This window comes from Thalia democratica, chromosome 7, assembly GCF_965202585.1.
Source record: "Thalia democratica chromosome 7, ktThaDemo2.hap1.1, whole genome shotgun sequence".
In the NCBI taxonomy this organism is placed as follows: domain Eukaryota; kingdom Metazoa; phylum Chordata; class Thaliacea; order Salpida; family Salpidae; genus Thalia; species Thalia democratica.
In genome coordinates this window covers 45,780,885-45,804,412 of record NC_139171.1, presented here as the reverse complement: position 1 = coordinate 45,804,412, position 23,528 = coordinate 45,780,885, and the positions used below count along the sequence as shown (strand labels likewise).

At 25.3% G+C, this 23,528-nt stretch overlaps 1 protein-coding gene across 2 annotated transcripts; it reads right to left on the bottom strand.

Moving 5' to 3' along the window:
* Positions 1-1,682: 1,682 nt before the first annotated feature.
* Positions 1,683-22,601, bottom strand: LOC145841770 (sperm-associated antigen 16 protein-like). Of its 2 annotated transcripts, none has more exons than XM_082949126.1 (15): positions 22,507-22,601; positions 20,738-20,784; positions 20,328-20,432; positions 20,050-20,174; positions 16,184-16,252; positions 16,044-16,112; positions 15,289-15,396; positions 11,985-12,102; positions 11,350-11,556; positions 10,895-11,031; positions 7,003-7,164; positions 4,891-5,076; positions 4,521-4,647; positions 2,474-2,666; positions 1,683-2,158 (listed from the first exon to the last, which is right to left on the bottom strand). In XM_082949126.1, exons 1-15 carry the CDS (start codon positions 22,547-22,549, stop codon positions 1,980-1,982), a joined length of 1,875 nt encoding a protein of 624 aa, XP_082805252.1. In that variant the 5' UTR covers positions 22,550-22,601; the 3' UTR covers positions 1,683-1,979. The 2 variants fall into 2 exon arrangements, with proteins under 2 accessions (XP_082805252.1, XP_082805253.1); XM_082949127.1 differs by having other exon boundaries at positions 20,351-20,432.
* Between the last annotated feature and the right edge of the window lie 927 nt (positions 22,602-23,528).

Genomic DNA, 23,528 nt, shown 5'->3' with positions numbered 1-23,528 from the left:
GGCTTTTACGGTTGCGACTGACGACTTTTAGTAAAAACGAAATCTGGGTCTTAGTCTAAAAGCTTGTGGTCTGATGATGAAAGTGGTACGATTAAAACTTAAAATTAACTTCAATTTGTCTCACGGCACAATAAAGTTCAGACTTTTACCAATGTTTTCTTTGATCGTAAACTATTTATGCCATCATCTTAGGTTTCAGTACTCAAACAAAAACTTTAAAAAAATATACTTGGTCAAAGCTAGAAAGAAAGCTATAAATTTCACGTAATAATTGAAATAACAACATCTAACAAAAGTTGACTAAAATGTTACATTATTAAAAAATAAACAAATCACCTCAGTCTAACTAATGCAAATTAAAAATAATAGCTTAGCTTAAATTTTTAAAGAAACTAAGGTAAGTTAATTTTTTCTTAATAAACAAGCTAGTAACATGAGTAATAAACTAACCCAAGTCTGAGTCTCTGCCATAAAATACAGTTTATAATTTAAAACTATATAACAAATTAAAGCTGATATATTTATAAACTGCAAATCTATACATTTTAAGTACTAAATTCTTCTTTAATGTATAGTTACAGATTAAATTCCAATTTTAATAATCTGAATTTTATTGTTAAGTATACTATTTTTTTTAGTGTTCAAAAAGTAAATAGAAATTTCATATAAGTAAAACTACTACTACACACGTCTGTGTTTTTACTTTACAATATATTGAATGTTTCAAAAAATAAATAAAAAGTTTAGAAATTAGGAAAGAAAAAGACTTAAAGATTATTTTAAGATTATGTTAAGCTAAACTTTATTCAAAAACAGTGTACTTAATTTTAAAATAAGGCAATTAATATAATAAGGCATTAATTTTTACATTGCAATACCTTATCACCTCAAAATTAATCTGTAAACAAAGTTTTGAATTTATAAAATAAGACATGATTTGGTAGCAAGAATATTAAAAGATCTCAATACTTATTACCTTAGGTATGTATCAAAAGTTTAATTAAATATATTGGCTGTAGATATCTTGACTTATCCGAAGATTGCTTATTCTAAAACTTACATAAAAAAAGGCCACTCGTTCACGACTGTTTGATTTTTTAAAGAGTTTCAAGCTAATTAACTGATTAAAAAGTACTTGAGTACAACAGTTACTCACTGTATTAATTCTTAATTTTTAGAAGCTATCCAATAAATTTAAGCTTATATACTCTTGCTAACTTTAAACTATAATGGGAACTTAGGGGTGGGTAACAATTACAGCCTGCAGGCCGGATCCGGCCCAAAGTAAACAAATTATTAATTAATAAAAAAAATATTTTTAGTAATACAAACTTGCACTATAAAAATATTCTAACGTAAGCTTACAATTATGATATTAATCTAATTGTGAGTAAATATTGGTGTTAATTTTAGGGTTGTATTGTTATAATTTGGCGTTTAGAAGATTTTAAAAGTCTTTTTAAATATAAGTTTACAAAAAAAATCATCCCGCAAAAGTTATGACTAGTAAGTCAAACCCTTTATGTACAAAAGTCTGCGACATAGAAAAGCTGCCCATTCCCCCATACACTAATGTAACTTAGAGTACTACTGTTTTTTTTTTGTAAGTTAGTGCTTCACTCTTTTAAACTGAAGTAGGACTATTGTTTTGTTTAAAATAAAAAAAGCTAATTTTATTAAATAAAAATAGTTTAATACATATTTTTAGTACAACTTAAAAGTGAAACTATTTAGGTATGTTATAAATTAAAACACAGTCAAAAGATAGATTTATGTGAAAAATTCTGAAAAGTCTTTTATACAATTTTAGAACATAAATACAACACATGTAAAACATTGAATTTTACAGAAGTGTTATGTAAAATAAAAACTAAAGCTACGCAGTTAAGATTGCTCGTTGTTATAAACGAAATTAAAAGCTTTTATATCAAATCATACACATAAATATCACAGTGTTGACATAAAGATGAAAATTAATCTTAACTCCACATGCGCACATTTCCATCACCAGAGGCACACAAGAGAAAGCTAGCCGAGTTATCGAACACGCAACTGTTCACAGAATCAGTAGTTCCTCCTCCAAGCGAAGTGATGTTTGAAGACCCTATGTCTATAAGCTTGGTAGTAGTGTCGTCACTGGCTATTGCCATAACATGACCTATATGTTTTATAAATTATTTTTTAACGAGTTTGAACTTAATTAAAATTTAGCTTCTTTTACACTCAATATCTTTTGTTTTGAAACCTAGTCATTTACAATTCAAAAAAAAAACTAACTATTACTTTGTGAAACAAAAAATCTTATTGTTAAGACTACACTGTTGATTTTAGCTTGTAAAAAAACAATGTAAAATCACCAACAAAAGTTAAAAATCTTATTACTAACAGCTTAGGTAAAAATTAAAAGTGAATAAAGTTTAAATGAACAAGTCCTAAATTTGAAAAAAAATCAACTAAGCAAACTCAAACTAACCACTAGGCTCAATAGAAACGCAATTAGCTGAATGCGGGCCGCAGTTGTAAGTGGCCATGCAACTTATTGTCCGTGTGTCCCACATTTTGACGAAACCAAAACTGTCGCAAGACACAATTGTGTCACCCATTTGAGTGAACTGCACATCGTTTATTGAATGTTGATGACCGTAAAAAGTGTGAGCACACAGTTTCTGAAATTTTGCTTGTCAAATTAGGAAATGAAAGATAAATTATAAATCTAATTGTTCAAAACTTTATACTAAGGTTTAAAACTATTTACACATAATAGAAAATATAAAGCACTGTAAATTGGTTAAAAAAATTTTAAGTAGATTTTTTTTTTGCTCTGAGCTTTTAAACAAACTTTAATGAATAAAAACTACGAATGAAGACTTTTGTACACTTTTTGCATTTAGCTGAATAATTTTATGTCAAATTATTTTTGTGATTTATGTTGGCTTAAACTAGGGGCGGGCAACGTTTTTAATCGGCGGCCCTTGGTAGGCCGGAGCATTTCGAATTAGGGATCTTCCGGATTCAGTATCCGAATCCGATTGGATAATGTCTTTTTAGATCCGGATCCGGCCGGGTCCTAATTTGAAAATATTATTAGGATCCGGATGGGTCCTAATTAAAAAAAAGACTTGGATCCATCCGGATACTAATTTTATGCATCCGACCAATCATTATTTTTGTTCATTTAAATCACAAAAAATTCTCAAATATGACATTTAAAGTGTTTATTAAGTATTCAAAATTCTGTATATATCATAATCCTGGGCCGAATTAATACTAATTTATAAATACAATAACTTATTTACCAAAAATTACTCGAGCGTAACAATTTAAGCTAAAACATAGAAATTTATTATTAAGTATTTGGAATCATCTGTTTTGGCATCCATATGTATTGCATTAATTTTATTAAATTTACTAGAACAAATTTTGTAATATTAATCTTGGCGGACCAGATTCAATAGAATTTTAAACAACGTCCAGGGGACCGGTCATTTTCACTCCGCGGGCCGGATCCGGCCTGCGGGCCGTACTTTGCCCACCCCTAGCATAAACTGTTAAAGCTATGTCTATTTGTTCTTTTTAAATCTGTGATCAACTGTTACGTGTCTTATTTAATCTTTAAGTCTTAAATTTTAACTAACAGAAACAAACTAAGTAAAATATAAACGAAGTTAGAAGTGTAACACGAGTTGGAAACATAAAAGTTTAAAATGAAAGTTTAGAAAAAAAAAATGTTGTGATTGCAGTTAGAATTAAAAATTAAAATCAGAAATGATCGTAAACCCTTTTAACTAAGGTGATAGTTTTACTACTCTTACAGCACTTATTGCTACAGTAAATACTTGTTCATAGAAATTTTATAAAACTAACCTTTCTACTTCAAATTTGTAAAAATTAAATTCTATAGTCTTGTTCATAACTTTTTTAATAATTTATATTTCCAGATTAAATTCAACGATACTAACAGTATTTTGTTAAAATAATACATTTTTAAATAATTTAATGTACTGTACATAAATTTATTTTTTAAAGGTATGATGTATTCAGTTTTACTTTTAATTATAAACCACTTCTTTATAAAATCTACTAAAAAATGCCTTAACTTTAAACTGTGTAATTAAATTAAAGTTTAAAGGAAAAACGTTAAAACAAAAGTTATGCAGAAAAAATCAAGTTTGTTAAACCTTACTTTTGTCAAAGTTGTTAACATACTATTTATTAAATTTTAGAAAATTTTTAGTAAACCATTCCTTTAAATTAAAAAAATATATAACTATAAAATACAATATTTATATTCAGTATGCTGTATTGGAACAAAACTTGTAAAATTTTACTTTGCTTGCAAATTTTTTAAATGTAAAAACTTTTAAGGTAAGTATAACAAAAAAGAAAGCTTTAATCGCGAACTAATAAGTTGATATTTACTCGAAATCCATAAATGAAAGTCTACAAATTTAATGAAAAAAAACACTTCAACTAACTTTTTAGATTGTTTTTAATACCTGTAAGATCAAAAAAAAACTAACAGTTCTAGCATCCCACATAGAAATAGTTTTATCAGCCGAACAAGTAATAAGGATATTTCCAAATGGAACAAATGAGCATCTATTAACTGAATCATGATGACCACGCAGTGTTGTTCTGCACCTCTCGCTATTTTGATCAAAATGTATAATATTTAATTCTGGAACAACTAATACAGGCTTAACATAATAACTAAGAAAAGATATATTATATTCTCACTATTTTGAACTAAAACTTTTGCTCTAAAATAATTAATTTTAATTAAGAATTAATACACACTTAATATAATAATTAAAAAGCTCTACAAATTAGGCGGTAACTTCACTGATTTAACTTATTTTTATATAAACCAAGCTGTCTTTATAAACTAGCCTACTCAAATCCCATATTTTAACAGTTTGGTCCATTGAAGAAGTGGCTATAAAACTGGAGGTGTGGTGCCAGGAAACGTTCCAAACTGACTGCGAGTGCCCTTGAAACGTTGTGACACACTGTCCACTTTCCATATCCCACAACTTTATAGAGGTATCACCACTACTTGTCGCCACAAAAGATCCCCTGAAAAAAAAATACTTATCTAATTTCCTCTGCACATGTTTTCTGTTTAAGTGCCAGAGTACAACGTTGCCACGAAAAGAATAAATGTTAATTTTTAAAAATAACTACTTGTCTATCCTTAGTAGAGTCATGTAAGTATATAAAGAACAGGTATAATAGTAAAAAGTATGAAGATTTTTAAAAAACTGATAACCATTGGTTTTTAGTAGAAATTGTTAATGTTTCTTTGCTTTAAAATATAGCTTTAGATTATATTTTTAACTTAAGCATGTATTACTAGTTTACAGATAATAATTAAAGCTATTTCAGTGTTTTAAATTGGTTGGTTAAAGATTATATCTCTTTTAAAATTTTAAACTGATACATCTAAGATATAAACTATAATTTTCTGATATTTTATTATTGTAACTAAAGATTATTCATAAAATGATGCAGAATCTTTTTATTATTCACAACTATTGGTGATAAATGTGCAGATATGTAGCGTTGTTACATATTAAAATAAAAATCGATTAAAAACCCCATAAATATTTTAATTAACTCAATGGTAATTTATAGAAACAAATATATAGTTTTTCCTGTTAAATAGTAAAATATAAATGGTAGCTATATACTGTTTATTCAAACAATAAGTGGCTTATACATTTTTGTTAAAAAAACAGTCGTTTCTAAACTTTGGAACGCTACTCACTATTGGCACCGGAAGAAAAAATCTTAAAACAATTGAATTTCTATCATATTTTTTTCCCATTTAAACTACTGTTATGACTTTAATATACTATTTCAAACTATACAGTAAACACAATTACAAACAGTAAAGCCTCTTACAACTTAATATTTACTTATCTCCAACTTTTATGTACTCAGAAATATTTTATAATACTTTTTTCACAATTGAATAGAAACTAGTTATAAGTACTACTTAATAAGTACAAAACATTAATTTGTTTTTCTGTAGTAAGTAGCTTCTGAAAATCTGCATAATAGTAGCTAGTTATGTGGCTAAAACCGTTTATATAAAACATTTGGTACATAAAGTAGCTCTTTATTTAAGCTAATTTTGTTGCTTACTATAAAAACTTTACCTAGTTTCCTTTAAATTTAAATTTTATCTAAACTAATGTTTTTGGAAATACTTACTTTTTTCCATTGTTTAATAACTTATTTAATTAATTTATGCATTAGTACTACATTAACTAGTAATGTTAATTTTAAAGTTGTGTTTCTTGCTTTGAATCAAATGACCAATGACTAAAAATAATTCACTGTATTAGAAAATAAAATAAAGAATTTGTATAATGTTATAGTGTAATAACAAAAGCCTGAATTGATAGTTTTAAGTAGCAACAACATTAAAACATGTGCTTGTTATACTTATAAAATAGACGTTGTTGATGTAAAAATTGTTGACTTTGAGCAAGACAGTACTTTTATTACGTAAAACCTAAGAATACACTTAAGCAATGATTAACTATATTTTTTATTAACAATTATTTTTATACCAGACTTTTTTCTAACATAAACAATTTTGTTTTTGTTTTTACAAATACTTTTTTTATTTTGGTTTTATTGTTTTTATTGATAGCAAATGAAATAAAACTAATCAAAAAGTATTAGAGAAGTATAATTTAATAAAACTTAGAATTTAATACAACTCTAACTTGATTTTTTATTGTATTATTACTGTATAAGAAGTTTTCTGTGTAGTATACAATAACTCCTATTTACAATATTGTGCACATTAAGGAAATCACTGCTTTCAAATAACTTGCTGTGGAAACGTATAATTTTAAATAAGTGTGAGTTTTGACGGAATTTGAGTAGCATTAATAATTTTTGGCTGATAAGACTCACACATTTATTTCAACCTCAAATGTTTTTTACTATAATAAATTTTTTAAGATAAATACGTTGGCATAAACAAACGTCAAATCAAACTGGGCATCCGACAACCAGTCCTGATGTCCCACCCCACACATGACTTCCTGCGTGTTTGCCTCCCCACCCTGGTTGGGTAACACGTGAATTCTCCACTTGCAGTCATCACTGCTTGTTATCATCAGCTGTTTTCTCGGATGCAGCGCAACTCTACAAAATTAATTAGCATCAATGAGATAAGTAATTAAATAAATAAAAACTCTTAACTGTTAAAAGATAGTTTGATAACTATATATATTTAATGTAAGTTTAGTTTTTAGGTTCATCAGAAAATGTTATTTTAAGAAACTCTATTGGATTACTTCAATTTAGTAGTAAAAATAATTGGGTTGCTATATTTGGTCTGCAAAAATAAAAAAAAAACCTTTAAAAAAAATTTCAAAGAGGCTTAATAGAAAACTATCTCTACAAAATTTAAAAATATACTATTATTAAAACTGTTTTATCTTCATTTTTTAAAGACAGAACACAACAAAGAGTATAAACTAAATGATAAAACACTTTTGAAATTTTAGTTACGGAATATGTATAGTTTTCTGCTTAAATAAAAAAGGTTTTTAACAATAAATTAAAAATATATAACCGCAAACAAGAAAAAGAAAAAATTACTTTTAAATAAAAACTACTTAAGTTTAAACTTTTTTTACAGTGACCAATCATTTGAAGATTTTTTTCCTAGTTTTCTTATTTCGTTTTAGGGCTTTAGAATTTATACATTACATCTATGTATACATTTCCTTGTCTCTTTCTATTTCAATATTTAATTATTACAAATAACTGGCTTAAATGTTTAAAAAATTCTTTTGCATACTTTTTAATCAAGTATAATCCAAACTATTCCAAGCATAGCAATAACAATAATAGTTATACGACCTAGTATGACTGCATTGTTATTTTTAAACCTTCCAATTTTTTAATAACAAATATGAACTCATGTTATGCTTTATGTAAGTAAAACTTTCCTTAACAATGAATACAACTTCAAATATTTAATATTTTCTCTTAAAAACGTTTTTTCAATCAAAAAAACATATCATCAGTTAATATCTATAAAAAATATGGTAAACATGTAAGATAACATTAGGCTTAACTTAAACTAAAACCGTCAATAAGGTTGAAAACAAACGAAAATAGAAATAAGTTAAATTGAAACGAAAAATAACTAATAATTTAGTAAAAGTCATAAGACTTTCAGGTTATTTCAGGGTTGCCTGTCATTTTTTCAAATTTTTTTCCAGGTTTCCAAATTTCTTCCAGGTTTTTAAAAGTAATCATTTTTGGGTCTATTTTTAGTTTTAAATTAATTTATATTAAAGAAACTGTGTTAAATAAAATAAAAGCATTAAAAAGATACTGTAAAGTTACTTTAAATGTTTTTTTTAATAAAAAAAAAATTTGATGATGACAAAAAATCTTAATTATATGATAGATTTTTGTGTCAAATCAAAATTTTACTACTGAAAATGTTAAAGTTATTAAAAATTCCAGGTTTTTCCAGGTTTTTTTTTCAAAATTTCTAAAATTTTAGGTTTTTCCAGGTTATTTTAGCCTAAAATGTCAAATTCCAGGTTTTTTTCAGGTTTCCAGTGGTAACCCTGTTATTTATCGAAATGTATTCATTCTAAAGTTATAAAAAGTTTATACATAAAGGGTATAAACTTTTCAAATATGACTGATAAGTTGAATTAATACATATGTACAGTACACTACCGCTTAAGTACGCAAATTGAACCCGACCAAAAAGTGCGTACTTAGCACGGGTAGTGCGTACTTTTTGACGATATAGTATAATATGAAATTTAGTTGTTTGTTTTCTTTCTTACAACTAGCCACCAAATAATTAAGCCAAATAAACAAGTCATTTATTTCAAATAACATTTAAAACATAATTCTAATTTGCAAATTTTTTTAATAGATTTTAAAATGATTTATTTTTTCTATAAAAAGCTTCTACATAATTAATACATACATTTAATATAGAAAGTCAATGTCAGTCAATGATTTAAAAAAAAATATTAAGCTACATTTTGTTTTGTTAGAGAGAAAGTACCAAACTACTTTGTGTTTACCAAACATTTTTAAAACACCAATGTATGTACATTTAAGTTAAATTATGAATTAGCTATTTTGTATATGTAGGTTTTTTTAATTTTGTCATCTATATTTATTTATTTTATAGCATTACAGCTCAAATATCATTATTCTTTTTACTTTTCTGCAACCACAACATAAGTATTTAGTTTGTTAACATTTAATAACAGGACTGTCACAATCTCAGGCCACTTGGCCTACTCAGGATTACTCACCCTAGTTTAAAAGTTGTGAAAGTATCAGGCTAACTCAGCAGGTTGGCCATTCTACCTGGAAACATAAAATAATCTGGAAAAACATGATGATTGAAAATTTAGGCAAAAAACTGGAATTTCTTGAAGTTCTAGTATAATATTCTTTACTTTGTCTTTCTGGATAAGTGCGTACTTAAGGCGTGATGCGTACCAAAAAAAGTGCGTACTTAAGCGGTAGTATACTGTATATGTACTTTAAAAATACTGTCTCGTAAAATTGGAAAACAAAGTTGTTATTACAAGTTTATCAGCCAGTAATTTACAAGCATGTTTGATAAATCTGAATTTAAATAACATTATGGTAGTTTCAGATAGTTATAAAAAAATTCTTGTAATAACTCCCTAACCTTAATATAAATTCAACAACTATGTTTTATTTTTATGGTCAAGATTTATATAAAATTATCAAATCAGTCCAGCACACAGTCAATTTAGGTGGTATGTTACTGTATTATTTTTCGAATAAGTTTTAGTTCTTGATTAAGACTAACAAAAAGAGTTTTTAGATATAGCAGAGACAAAATATTTAACTTTTTAAATAAATATTTTAGTATTTATCAAAATCTCTTTATGTATTAAACTAAATTATTTGCACATTTTGAGAAGTACTACCATAAACACACAGAAATTACTTTAGATTATGTTAAGCTGCCAGAGCATGATCTCAGACTAAAATTAAAAAAATAAAATCAAACTATAAAATAATAGTATCCAACCTACAAATAAAAAACTGATATTATATGAATAGTAGATTTTTGTAATAACTCCCTAACCTTAATATAAATTCAACAACTATGCTTTATTTTTATGGTCAAGATTTATATAAAATTATCAAATCAGTCCAGCACACAGTCAATTTTTATTTGTGATTTTCTTCTGCATCAATAGTTAGAAAAAATCAAACAGTGGTTTGAAAAATCTACAAACTTATTGCATACTAGTTTAGTTCAAAACGCTTTCAGACAAAAGTCCGTCTACAGTGAATTTATGATATTTTTATGAAGAAAGATTTTATTTTGGGGGAATTTATTTATAAGACATTTGTAAGTTTTTGTGGCTTTTGACATGTTTATGTTAGGCTTAATGTAGGTAACTAAAGATCAAAGTTTCCTAGGTACGCACTACCGGTTGGGTATGCACTTTCGCGCTGTGTTTAAAATGCGAACCTAGGTGGCATGTTATTGTAGTATTTTTTGAATAAGTTTTAGTTCTTGATTAAGACTAACAAAAAGAGTTTTTAGATATAGTTGAGACAAAACATTCAACTTTTTAAATAAATGTTTTAGTATTTATCAAAATCTCTTTATGTATTAAACTAAATTATTTGCACATTTTGAGAAGCAATACCATAAACACACAAAAATTACTTTGAATTATGTTAAGCTGCCAGAGCATGATCTTAGACTAAAATTAAAAAAATAAAATCAAACTATAAAATAATAGTATCCACCCTACAAATAAAAAACTGATATTATATGAATAGTAGAGAAAATGCTGAAATATGCTTCATTAAAAAAAAAAATTAAAAAACTCACGACGAGATAGGTCGGTTGGATATTTTGGTGCTACCCACTTGTCGCAATCCACCAGACCTAGTAAGTGTTGTAGGTGCACCTTTATTTAGAGACAGAAGAGGATTTACTCTCGTATCAATAGGCCATGTACTATCACTCTAATTTAAGTTTAATTTACAGTAAACAAATAGTAATCAAAAGAATATTTATACAAAAATAAGCTATAAAACTCATTACTAAATAATGAGACTCACTTAACAATGACATTACTATTATATAGATTTAATTAGCATTAGCTGTAAAACTATTGAAACTAAGAATTGAAAGGTACTTTAGAGCGTAATTATGCTAATCTTCAATAATCAAAACTTTTATTTACTTTGGGTTATGCAATTAAAAACTATTTATTTCTCTTCAATAACTCGCCATTAAAAACATTTTTTGGTTTTATTTTAGTTTTTTTTGTCAAAGATAACCTTGTTAGCGCAGGTTTCTTGTTTTTTATAATCTCTTGTAGTTCCATTGATTTGGTCTTGCGTGTAAGCTGCTTCACGCTCTCTCTTTAGCTTTTCTTGTGTGGGTCCCAAGGGTATGGAAGAACTTTGTTGATTTTCTTTGCTTTTTCTTATATCAGTAGCTGAAGAATCAGAAGTATTACGTATAGAAGCTTGTAAAGATGTCATCTGAATTAAAAAGTATATACAAATTACAGTTTAACAGTAGCAAGTCTAATTACATATATTACTTCATTTATTATAAATCCTTAAACTAATTAAGATTTACTGTTATTGTAAATACTATCCATTAAAAGCTACCTACTGTCAAACGAGCAAATTTTAATCTTCTAATGATATAAAGTATTTAATGTATTTTTTGTTTAATTTCAAAAAAGAGTATATAACTAATACATAAACTTTTTTTAAAGGGTTTGTTTTACTTAATCTTTGGTATAACTACTGCCTTAAAAAATTATGAATTATGTGAAAATTAAGTTTTAAATATGTAAATTACGTCATTAGTAAGTAAGTTTTCTTTCTTAGTATATAAATAAAAGTAACTAACAACTTTTAAAATGACTTAACATTTAAATAACATAATCGAAACTATTAACATGAGTAACAGCTTTATCTCTTTCAAGTCCCATCATCATTTTTTCTCTTAAAGACTTTTCATACTTTGTTTTCATACTTTTAAGTGTGGGCTCATAAGACATATAGTGTTTCTTCAATCTGTTGTAAATTTTAAAGATATAAATAAAAGTAATAATATATAAACTATGACAATTTAGTTTTTTCTTTAATTGTTAGTCTTAATGAACCATTTTTTTTATTAATCAAATTTTTTTTAGTATGTTTTGTAACAAATATTCATATGTACTATTATAGGTAGGTTTATAAACGTATTTATTTACCATCTGCAACTAAGTATGAATAAGTTAATCATTTTTTTTTTTTTTTTACTACACGCAAATCTTCAAATTTACACTGAGCTTTATTTTTAAGTTGTAAATACTTCAGCGACTTTGAGTTTTATAAATGTTTTGTTGAATCTTGGCTTAAAATTACAATTTTAGACAATTCTTAATTTCATTTAGATAAATTTCAAGGTATAAATATTTTATTATTTTTATTATTTTTTTTAAAGAAAAGCTCTGGATTCAGTTTTTTTATTTTGACTCATTATATTAATATTAATTCAATCCTTTTTTTTTTTTAAACTAGTACCAAATTTACCTAAATATACTCTGATATGCTTGAATTTTCGAATATGCAACATTTTTGTTTTTGTTTATATTCTTCACGCATGAATAAGTTTTTAAACAACAGTATAATTAACTAACGATGTTATATGCAGTTTCATATTTTATTTTGCTTGAAAAGGTCGCAATCTCTTGCCACCGAAACCGGTCGCGAATAAAATATAAAATTTGCATAAATCTATTTATAAGTTGTAAATATCAAATCAATTTGAAATTTTTTGTAAGTAAACATAGGTTAGTAAAAAAGTTTTGAAACTATGTGAACAGAGCGAACTCTACAGCCTGGAATCAACATTGATCAATATTGATTGAGGAAGAACGGCCCAAGTTAAATACAAAAATACAGGGTTGCCACTTTTTTTTTTAAATTGCTTCCAGGTTTTCCAAATTTCTTCAAGGTTTTTAAAAGTAGAAATTTTTGGGTCTATTTTTAGTTTAAAGTTAAGTTTAAGGTAAAAAACTGTGTTAAATAGTATAAAAGCATTGAAAAGATACTGTAAAGCTACTTTAAATGTGTTTTTTAATAACAAAAAATTTTAATGATGACATAATAAAATATTTATAGAATAGATTTTTTGAGTCAAATCAAAATTTTACTACTAAAGATGTGAAAATTGTTAAAATTCCAGGTTTTTCCAGGTTTTTTAGTCTAAATTGTCAAATTCCAGATTTTTCAAGGTTTTTCCAGGTTTCCAGGTAAAGTGGCAACCCTGAAATAACAATAAATTAAAAAGCTAAACTATTAACAATTTACTAATTAACATATGTTTACTTAAGTTTTACGTGCTAAACTCTAAAATTTGTGTATATTTAAATCCTACAATCAAAATTTATAATTCAAACTTATATTTTAAACTGTTTACTAACAAATATTTTCAAACTCATTTAAGATTTATAACTTGACAATAAAGATCAGTGTAATTTTGAAAAAGTCGTGTAATAAATGTACACAATAAAATTATTAACTTATTCATACTTAGTTGGAAATGGTACATAAATATTCATTAATATTTTTTTTATTTTAAAGAAAAACAATTACAATGTTTCACCGCAAGGCGGATTTTCAAATTGTAGACCTGTTATAAAATAATAATGGTAACAATAACAAATAGTTAAAAATTTGTTTATATTAAGTTGTTGTTGACAAAATTAAAACTTTGAAATAGAAAAAAAACATTTAGAAAAATATTAATGTTGAAAAGCCTTTATATAAAAAATTATTAAATTATAAGCTATAATCACAAACAATTGAACCATAGTTAATAGTGAGGTATTGAAATCTAATGGAATTGAAATAAAAACTTCATAAAGTTAGAAATTATAGAGTTGGAAATTAATATTAAACACATTGTTACTATGGTTAATTTATAACTTAGTAGTTTAAAAAAAAGTGATTCACTAAAAATAAATTTAAAAGCATTATTGTTGTTGTTACCACAGTTATATTATGGTATAGGATAAAATGGCTTTTTATGAAAAGTGTTTGTTAAGCAAAAGATTGGATAAGTATAAGATTTAGAATATTAAATTTGATTTAAAAAAAATCTATATATAAATTTCTAGATATAAATTCAAATCTAGATATAACAAACACAAGGCCTCTTTCCCTAACCCCTCTAAAAACAAACGAAAAATTGTACCCAACTTGCAAACCACCTATGGAATTTAAACAGCAATAATATATTAATTCGATGGGAAATAGTAGAATCAGTAAAATCTAACACAAACCATACTAACATGTGCACCTTATGTAACCTAGAAAGACTCCATATAGCCCTAGCAGACAGAAGAAAAACCTTAAACAAGAAAAACGAACTGATAATCCAATGCCCACTAGGGTGAATCTGTGCCCCAACTTTTGAATTTCGCTTAGTAAATTTTTTTGACGTTGGGAAATCACATGAATAGAAAGCACAAAAAAAATTAGCTTTCTAGCTTTAAGTTTGCTGGAGCAAATTACTTTTAAAATTTCGCTTTATTATAGTATATTTATAAAGGGGAAAAAAGACTATTTCACTAAAAATCTATTTTCTTTTACGTTTTTTGAGATATTTACCTCAGACGGCTAGGAAATGTTCTTTGCCATATTTGGATTTTTTTTTAATTTAAAAAAGATACAAAGTTAAGATTATGTGCAAAAATAACTTTTTTTTTCTTCTACAAGATACATGAAATTTCATTTTTGTGAAGTTAATAGTTGATAATAACTAAATTTCAAAATTATTTAAAGCAAAACATTAAAAAAATCATTGAAAAAATTTATAACTTTAAATAACTGATTTTTTTTTTAATTTTGCATAACTTTTTTTTAAACTCCCTATATACTATGGTTCTATTGTTTGTGTTTATAGCTTATAATTTACTAATTTATTTCTAAAGTCTTTTAACATTATTATTTTTCTAAATGTTTTTTTTCTCAACAAAGAACTTAATTCAAACAAATTTTAAACTACTTGTATCTCTTCTGTGGATCGATTACTGTGTCTAATTTGTTTCAAACTCAATAGCTAAAACATAAATATTCATACATGTTTTAAATTTTTGTTTTAAACTAAAAACTATACAAAAAATTTTACCTAATAAAACAACAGTTAAAGCAGTAATTTAAAACAAAAACATATCTAAATGGCAAACTTGTTAAAAAATATATTAAAACCTTTTTATGTCAGTAATAAGCCTGTTTTTTTCTTGCACTACTCTTTGATGGTGCAAACGATGAAAATCTCTTTCTTTCATAACTTTAACGTATGACTCCTTTGCAACTCTATGCAGATATTAAAAAGGTAATATTTTTCTAAAAGTAATAAAATTTAAACTTGCCTAAATAGAATTCATAAAACATTAAACAAACAAACAATAAACTGTTTTGAAATCTTAATTGGTATCTTAATTTTATTGACAATCTAAAAAATTCAGAACACTTTTTTTCAACGATTTTAGAATTAAGGTATCAATAAAGTTTATGCTATTATAAAGTGTTACAATAATAATTTATTAAGCAACTGGGTACGCTTAAAGTAATTTTTATAAAAAAATGTTTTATTCTTTTTTATAACAAATTAATAACCTCCTTTCATTGTTTGACAAAAATTAAAACTTATGACCAAAAGTACTTAAATTTAATTTTAATTCAAATTATTGAGGAAGCTATTCGAATTATATTTTCAAAGCACAACAGTCAACACACAAAATCGTTACTCAATGTAAATACTAAGAACATTTTTGAAGTATCAAGTTACAATAAACTCAAGCTAAAATCTAAAAAATTGTTGTTTTCCTTAACTATAATTTTATATAGTTTTGTACACAACTTACTGTTTGGTAAGGAATAAAAACTATCAATACATATTTTTAGTAAAAAAAAATATGTAATTTAATCTTTGAAATCCAATATATAAATATCAAACAAACTTTGCAGCGGATTCAAATTTGTTTCTTTCAGTCTTAAGACGTTTTACTTCATCTGTCAACAGCATTAGACTGTAAAAACAAAACAATATGTTTTATCACACTTGCAAGAAGACAAATGCTAGCAAATAATATACACCTACCTGTACAAAGCATCAGGAACATTATATATTTCTACGTTATCAAGTAATCCTTTTTGTTTCTTTTCATACCTTAGTTTTCAAGTATGTATATTAGATTGTTATTTTCAAAAAATAAAAATATTGTGTGATTAATAACTAGTTTAAGGCTACATGAAAATTTAAATTCAGACAATGAAAACTCTTACAAAAATTTTTAAGAGACCATATTTTTAAAAGTAATAAAAACTTGAAAACAAATAAAAATTTGGTTTTTAGGTTTATCAATATCTACAACCAATTTTTTTGGCAAAAATTTAAATATTATTTTAGATATTTAAAAGTTACTTAAAACTACTTCATTTTAAAATTTATATTAGATACAGCACAGAAAATATTTTAAATTTAACAAAAAAGAAAAAATGGCTTGTAGATATTAATAAGACCAACGTACGTTTCTTTTTTTCTTCAAGAATTTAAATTGTCTGAATTTGAATTGTCGTGCACCCCTAGTTTAATTATTTAAGAATTAATAAGTATGAATTTCAAAGTTAGTATTTTAGACTACTAAATATGAAAAAAAAAAGTTATAATCCTTAAAATAATAAATACTAGTTTATTTGTTTTTAATTATGTTTTATTTATTATAGAACACAATGCAGTTATACTAAATTTTTAGTTAACTTTAAGATGATTTAAACACAACAAAAGTTATACAGGATCTACAAAAAGTTAGAAACCTGTAAAAATTTAAATATATTTTAATTCTCTTAACTCATCACTTTTTAAATTTTAATCAACTTTCAGATCCTGTAAGTTAGTCATGAAACAATTCCTTAGTATTAAAAACTTTAACTGAAAAAGTTAGTACCAAAATCCAGCTTTAAACAACTTGTTTATGATAAACTTGCAAAAATCTTAAAAATTAATTGAAAACAGTAGGAAAAATTACACTTTTAGTAAAACAGCAATATATGTCTTTCTAGTTTTTTTTAGCCAGTAGTTATTACGGCTAGCATCAAGAGAGTTGAGATGTTTTGCGCCATCAATAATATGAGTCCTAATTAGGACGAAACCGGTCGTAGGATTGTCTCGGATGCTGTTGCTGATCTTGCGGTAAAGTTCATTAATTATTATTGATGGCACGAAACATCTCAACTCTGTTGATGATGGCCGTAATAACTACTGGTTAAAACTGGTCAACCGAGCGCAGACTATAATCTCACAATAAGCTGACAATGTCTGAGACGTTGGGCTGTGAATGATTTAGCTGTGTCAATTTTTTCAACCTTACCCACAAACGGTCGCTTCAGTACTTTGTACTTAGCCCGCTTGTTTAAGATGACAAAAAGCGGTTTCTCGCAATTATTCCTGCCTGGTGAGTCCTAAGTAGGACGAAACCGGTCGTAGGATTATCTTGGATGATGTTGTTGTTGTTGATCTTGCGGTAAAGTTCATTAATTATTAAATTTTAAGAACAAACTTAAATTACAAATTTTTATTTTTTTCATGTTAATCAAGTTTTGACTATTTAAATATACAAATAATATCTGACAACTCAAAAAACAATTTAAATTTTGACAACTCAAAGTATAACATTTCAAAGTTCCAACAATACAAATAGCAATGTTTTAAATTTAAACTAATCCAATTTCGATATACAAAATTATAAGAGTTCAAAATATAACATTCAAAACTTCAACAATTCTAACTAATTTGGAAAATTCAAATCACAACATTTCAACACTTTAAAATACAACAATTCAAATTGCAATACTTTCTAATCAAAACAACTTAAGGGAATAGGAAGATAACACTTTTTTTCAAATTTAGTTTTACTTTCAAATTTACATAATTAGATAAGCTACTTCTTACTTTTTACCGCTTGTAAAAATTCAAAGTAACTTTTGAGATATAAGCGATCAAAGTTAGAGCTTTCAATAGGTTCTTTATGGGAGGCGCAAACTTAAAGGGAAAAAATAGACTATTTTACTAAAAATCTATCTCTTCCTTTAGCTTTTGAGCAATTGTTTTAAAACAATTTCAGACTAATCTTAAATAATAATAAAAAACTTGTAGAAAAAATTTATTTAATTTTTGTAATAAAAAATGTTTTTGTAAAAAATATATAAAAAAAAGATCCTTTTTTTAATTTTGGTCATAACTTTTTTTTTCGACTTTTTTTTCAAAAATCTGCTTCCTAAAAGTTGTTTGTATTATTGAAAAGTATATTTTCTGAAAATTTGAACTAAATTGCTCTAAAAATCTAGGAGGAAATAGATTTTTAAGAAGTTTTTCAAATACCCAAGAAAATTAGCCTTGAAATTTTTTGGTTCCATACAGTTGAATCGGATTTTTTTACAAAACTTGTTAGTCTCAAAAGTTAATTGAAACTTATTTGTTCTATAAAAAGTATCTTATATTATATACTCAACTTTGAAATAAGTGCTAATGTTAATTTTTGTAAAAAAAAAATGCTTGACTCCTTTATGCCCTTAATATACTACTTGAATAAAGGCAGATCTGTTAAGTCATTACTTCTTGATCAGAAAAGAAGATATGACAATTTAATGAGTTTTGAGCTTTATTTGTGTTACTATACTACATTTCGCTTTTAAAACAGCTCCTCAGACAATAAAAGCTCTAAAACAAAAAATACATATCAACAATGAAACACAAAAGAACAAAAAAAATACAACAGTCTATAGAAAATGTAGTAATAGAAAATACATATAAAAACTTTATAAATTTAAATATAAAACTACCAAAAAAACTTTAAAAAGAACTTCTTTTATATGTAGATAATGTTTGCTATAAAACTTTTGTTAAACAAAAGATACTGTCCGGTTGGCAAGAATTACAAGCTAAAATGCGTAATATGAGGCTAGAGTCTTAACAAAGATATTCCATATATTGGATCAACACAAATGTATGTGCACAGAGCATCTTTCCCTAAAGTGAGTAAGATAAACGTATTATCTGTACTAAAATAGCCAAATATTTGTGGAATCTACACACTATTACAAAATCAAGTATACAATTGAATGCGAAATGAAACAGCAACATTTTAATCAAGTACATAACAGTTAGAAATGAGTCAATAGACTTTAGAAAGGGTGATGGAAATAGTACTAAACAGAGATGCAGTTTATAAAACAGATTTTAGAATCATAGTATGTTATTTTACATTTATCAGGGTTGCCACTTGTTTTTTCAAAAGTTTTTCCAGGTTTTCCAAATTTCTTCCAGGTTTTTAAAAGTACACAATTTTAGGTCTATTTTTGGTTTAAAGTTAATTTCTATATAAGAAACTGTGTTAAATAGTATAAAAACATTGAAAAGATACTGTTAAGTTACTTTAAATATGTTTTTTAATAAAAAAATTTTTGATGACGACAAAAAAATCTTGTATATATGATAGATTTTTTGTGTCAAATCGAAATTTTACTGCTGAAAAAGTTAAAAATATTAAAAGTTTCCGGTTTTTCCAGGTTTTTTGATAAAATTTCCAGGTTTTTTTAGATTTTTTTCAAAATTTCTCAAATTTCAGGTTTTTCCAGGTTATTTTTGCCTAAATTGTCGAATTCCAGGTTTTTCCAGGTTTCCAAGTAAAGTGGCAACCCTGATTTATTACGTCACATTTAATGATTGAACTTTTATACAACATAAACATTCATTGTATTTTGGTTATGCTTAAAAAATTCACGTATTTTATTTAATGATGTTTAAAATTAAGAAGGAATGTGAATTTTTGCAGCTCCTGTATAGCTGTGTTGTATTATCTAAAGTTTTTAATACATAAAAAGTTATATAAGCTAACAAAGACTATAAGCTTTTCTGACAAAAATAGATAGCACTAAATATATATAAAATGTTTAGCTTAAAATAACCATTCTGTTTGAAAACAGTTCATAGTTCGTTTTAAATCATTTCTTCTTAAAAAATTCCTCACAAAATCATCTACAACCTCTGGTTTCTTAACTAAACTCGAAATTGGCTGGTTGTCACTTTTTAACTAAAACAATTAATGGAAAGTTAAATAGACATAAATAAAGTTTTTAATCTTTTTTGCAACAAAAAAGTAGTAAGATATAATTATTTTAGCATGTGATAACAATCTGAAGTCAACATAAAACATTTAGCAAATTAAAAACAAGTTTCCTTAAACTTCAATATTTTTTTCTCTTCTACTTTGTTCAATGATAGCCATAGTTTTATTCCAGTCTTCAATAAGATCAGCACTTGCAAGACTGGATACGTCATCAACGGGTACCTAAAAATTAAGTTAATTAAAATTACTAAAACTTTAGACTTTAAAAATAATACTGTTTATAAAAGTACAAAACTAATTTTCCTCATAGTTTGAATTAAAGCAAGTAAATAAGTTTATGAAAAATAACACTAAAAAGTCTTTATAAAATATAAGGATATCAAAATGTTATGTAGTAGGTAGGTATGACCAAGTACTTTCAAAAATTATATAATGAAAAGTATTAAAGAAAACTATCAAATAAATAAAAAAGAGTTATAATTAAAACTCTTATTACTTTATCTAAACAATATTTCAGACAAACTAACTTCTTCATATTCATAGTTTTCATCTGAGTCTCCTTCAACAGATAGTTCTGGAAAAATTAAAATCAGGGTATAAAACTTATAAAAGTTGATCATAATGCAACACATCTTGCTAAAATAATTTAAGTATGTAAATAAGTTATTTAAATCAATATCTATATATAAACTTTACCCAGGCTTTATTTATTTGCTTAAACTAAGCTTCTGTGCTTTTTCTATTGATGTACTGTTAAAATCCTATATGTTTAATCAATCTTTATGCAAGGTACATGATTTAGAAAGGTTTATTTAATTATCAAAAAAGTATATAAAAAAAGTTACTTCCTGTAAGTGAAGAATAACTAGACTAGGTTTTAAACTGTTTCTTTTCAGTTATAAAAATTATATTTTTAATTTTAAACTATTTTTATCAATTCTAAATACTAACAAAGCTGCTATTTTTGGCCAAAGTTTTAGGTCAAATAACTTGTTTTATTAAAGTATTAAATAAATTCAATTTGTTTTCAAAGCAGATAAAAATGAGGCTTTTGTAAACCTAGTTAAACTTTATAACTTTTTGCACTTATATTCATCAATACTAGATGCATAAAGATTTAAGTCTGGGAAAACATAACATTATCACCTCTAAATTAACAAAAAAAAATTATGGAAACTCTGCTAATTAAAGTAGTAGTTGTTTTTATTGAAACATCAAATCTGATCAAACTAGCTTGCATATTATAAAACTATGTTTACAAAAATAAACAAATTTTTACCAATAATGTTATATCATTATGCTCTTAAAGACAAGATTTTGAACAAGCTTAAGTAATTAAAAAAAGGAACAACCAAAATCATGGCCAATGGATTGGTGTGGAGATAAACCTATTGGTTATCAAAGTACATACTACTTCAGTATTTTCAACTTTGAGCAAAAAAATAAAAAACCAAAAAATTAATAAAAAAAGCAAGACACAACTAAATAATAGTTACCAAAAAAAAATCAATAAATAAAATCTTAAGGATAACCGTTACAATTTCTAAAATAATCAAAAAAATTAAAACTTTTTATATAAAATACTTGTAAATTGTAAACCTTATTACAACTGTAGACCTAAACCTAAAGTATAATTATAACAAAACTGATGGTAGAAACAAAATAAAAAACTTCAAAACTATAATAACTTTTTCTTTAAGATATTTTTTTTGTAAAAAAAGGCTAATACTATACAGAGTTGTCAAATGTTTTTGGAAAATTTTCAAACTTTCTTTCAGGTTTTTATAATTACACGTTTTAGGATCTACTTTTAGTTTAAAATTAAGTTTGAGGTAAAAAACTGTGCTAAATAGTATATTGTTAATATATAATATATATAATATCTAAATAATATCATAAAGTTTTTTTAAATGTGTTTTTTAATAAAAAAAAGTTTTAATGATAACAAAAAAATTTATCTATACTATAGATTTATTGTGTCAAATCGAAATTTAACAACTTAAATGTAAAATTTGTTTAAAATTCCAGGTTTTTTGGTAACCCTGTAACATAGTAATTAATACATTTTAATGACAATTCAGTTACTAATTTTTTCAAAAAAAAAAATCAAGAACTTAGACTAACATAAAAAGTAAACTAAAAAACAATTAGTTATACATTGTATTATGAAAACTACAAAACAAGATTAACACCACAAAAAGTAATTTCTTCCGCTATACCTTAATAGGTATTTTAAAATAATTAATAACAAGATTATCTTCATTGGTTGAAAACAATCTTTTAATCAATAGCTTACTTTCAAGATAAAATGTTCCTTCATCACCTTCTGGTGCTGCCATACTCTCAAAAAAAATTCAAGTTCAATAAATAAATTTTACTTAGTAAAAGTCTGCAATATATATAATTATTGCAAAGAAAATAGAAAGAATAAAATTACTATAATTTTTATAACAAAGAACTTTAACTAGTATATTGTTTTTATTGTTGGAAATAATTTTGTTATTTTAAATACCTTTTGCAATTTACAAAAAATATTTTTTTCATTCTAAAAAGATTATAAAACTTTGAACTTTAAACCTTTTGAATCTACTTGATTCTATATCAAAAGTTATATAATTTGTGAAACTATTTTAAAAACAGATATAAAATTTTTAACTAATTGTGACATAATTGTACAATGCTATAAAAAATGCTAGTAAAACAAAAATTAATAATTATGATTTAGTTAATATATTGTTAGTAGGGCTATCTTTCCATCTCCAGAAATTTGCGTTATTTAGTTTTGATCTTTTTTTTTCAATGAGCATATATCCTAAACTATAAAGCTTAACTCTGGCACACCTTTTAAGGAATTTGAAATTATAATTATGATATTGGGGTTTTGACATTGTATACAATGGTGCAAGTGCTCAAAAATAGCACTTGTTTATCCTTTCCTTTGTGGCCAGCAACAATTCTAAATCATTGACGCAAGGTTTCCTCAATGTAAGAGATGCACTGATCTACAGAGCAGGTAATATCAAAACTAAATACGCAAACTTCTGGAAATGGAAAGATAGCCCTACTAACAATATATTAAGTGAATTATCTTTAATTATTTTTGTTTAACTAGCTTTTTTTATAGCATTGTACAACTAAGTCATAATTAGTTTAAATATTTTACTAATCTTTAAAACAGTTTTACAATTAATTTAAATTCTGATAAAGAATCAAGTAGATTTGTAGGGCTTTAAGTTTTATAAATTTTTGAAAATGTAAAATATATTCTTGTTTAGTAGCAAGTTGTATTTAATATATTTTTATATTGAAAAAATTAAT

What these genes read in the sequence shown, in the direction of transcription:
- LOC145841770 (XM_082949126.1), bottom strand. Translation starts at nt 22,549, where the DNA reads ATGGCAGCACCAGAAGGTGATGAAGGAACATTTTATCTTGAAA. An exon ending in GTTCCTGATGCTTTGTACAG is followed by an intron (nt 16,113 to 16,183) that starts GTAGGTGTATAT and finishes TTGTTTTTACAG; the next exon opens with TCTAATGCTGTTGACAGATG. An exon ending in CTATGTGGGATGCTAGAACT is followed by an intron (nt 2,667 to 4,520) that starts GTTAGTTTTTTT and finishes GCAAAATTTCAG; the next exon opens with AAACTGTGTGCTCACACTTT.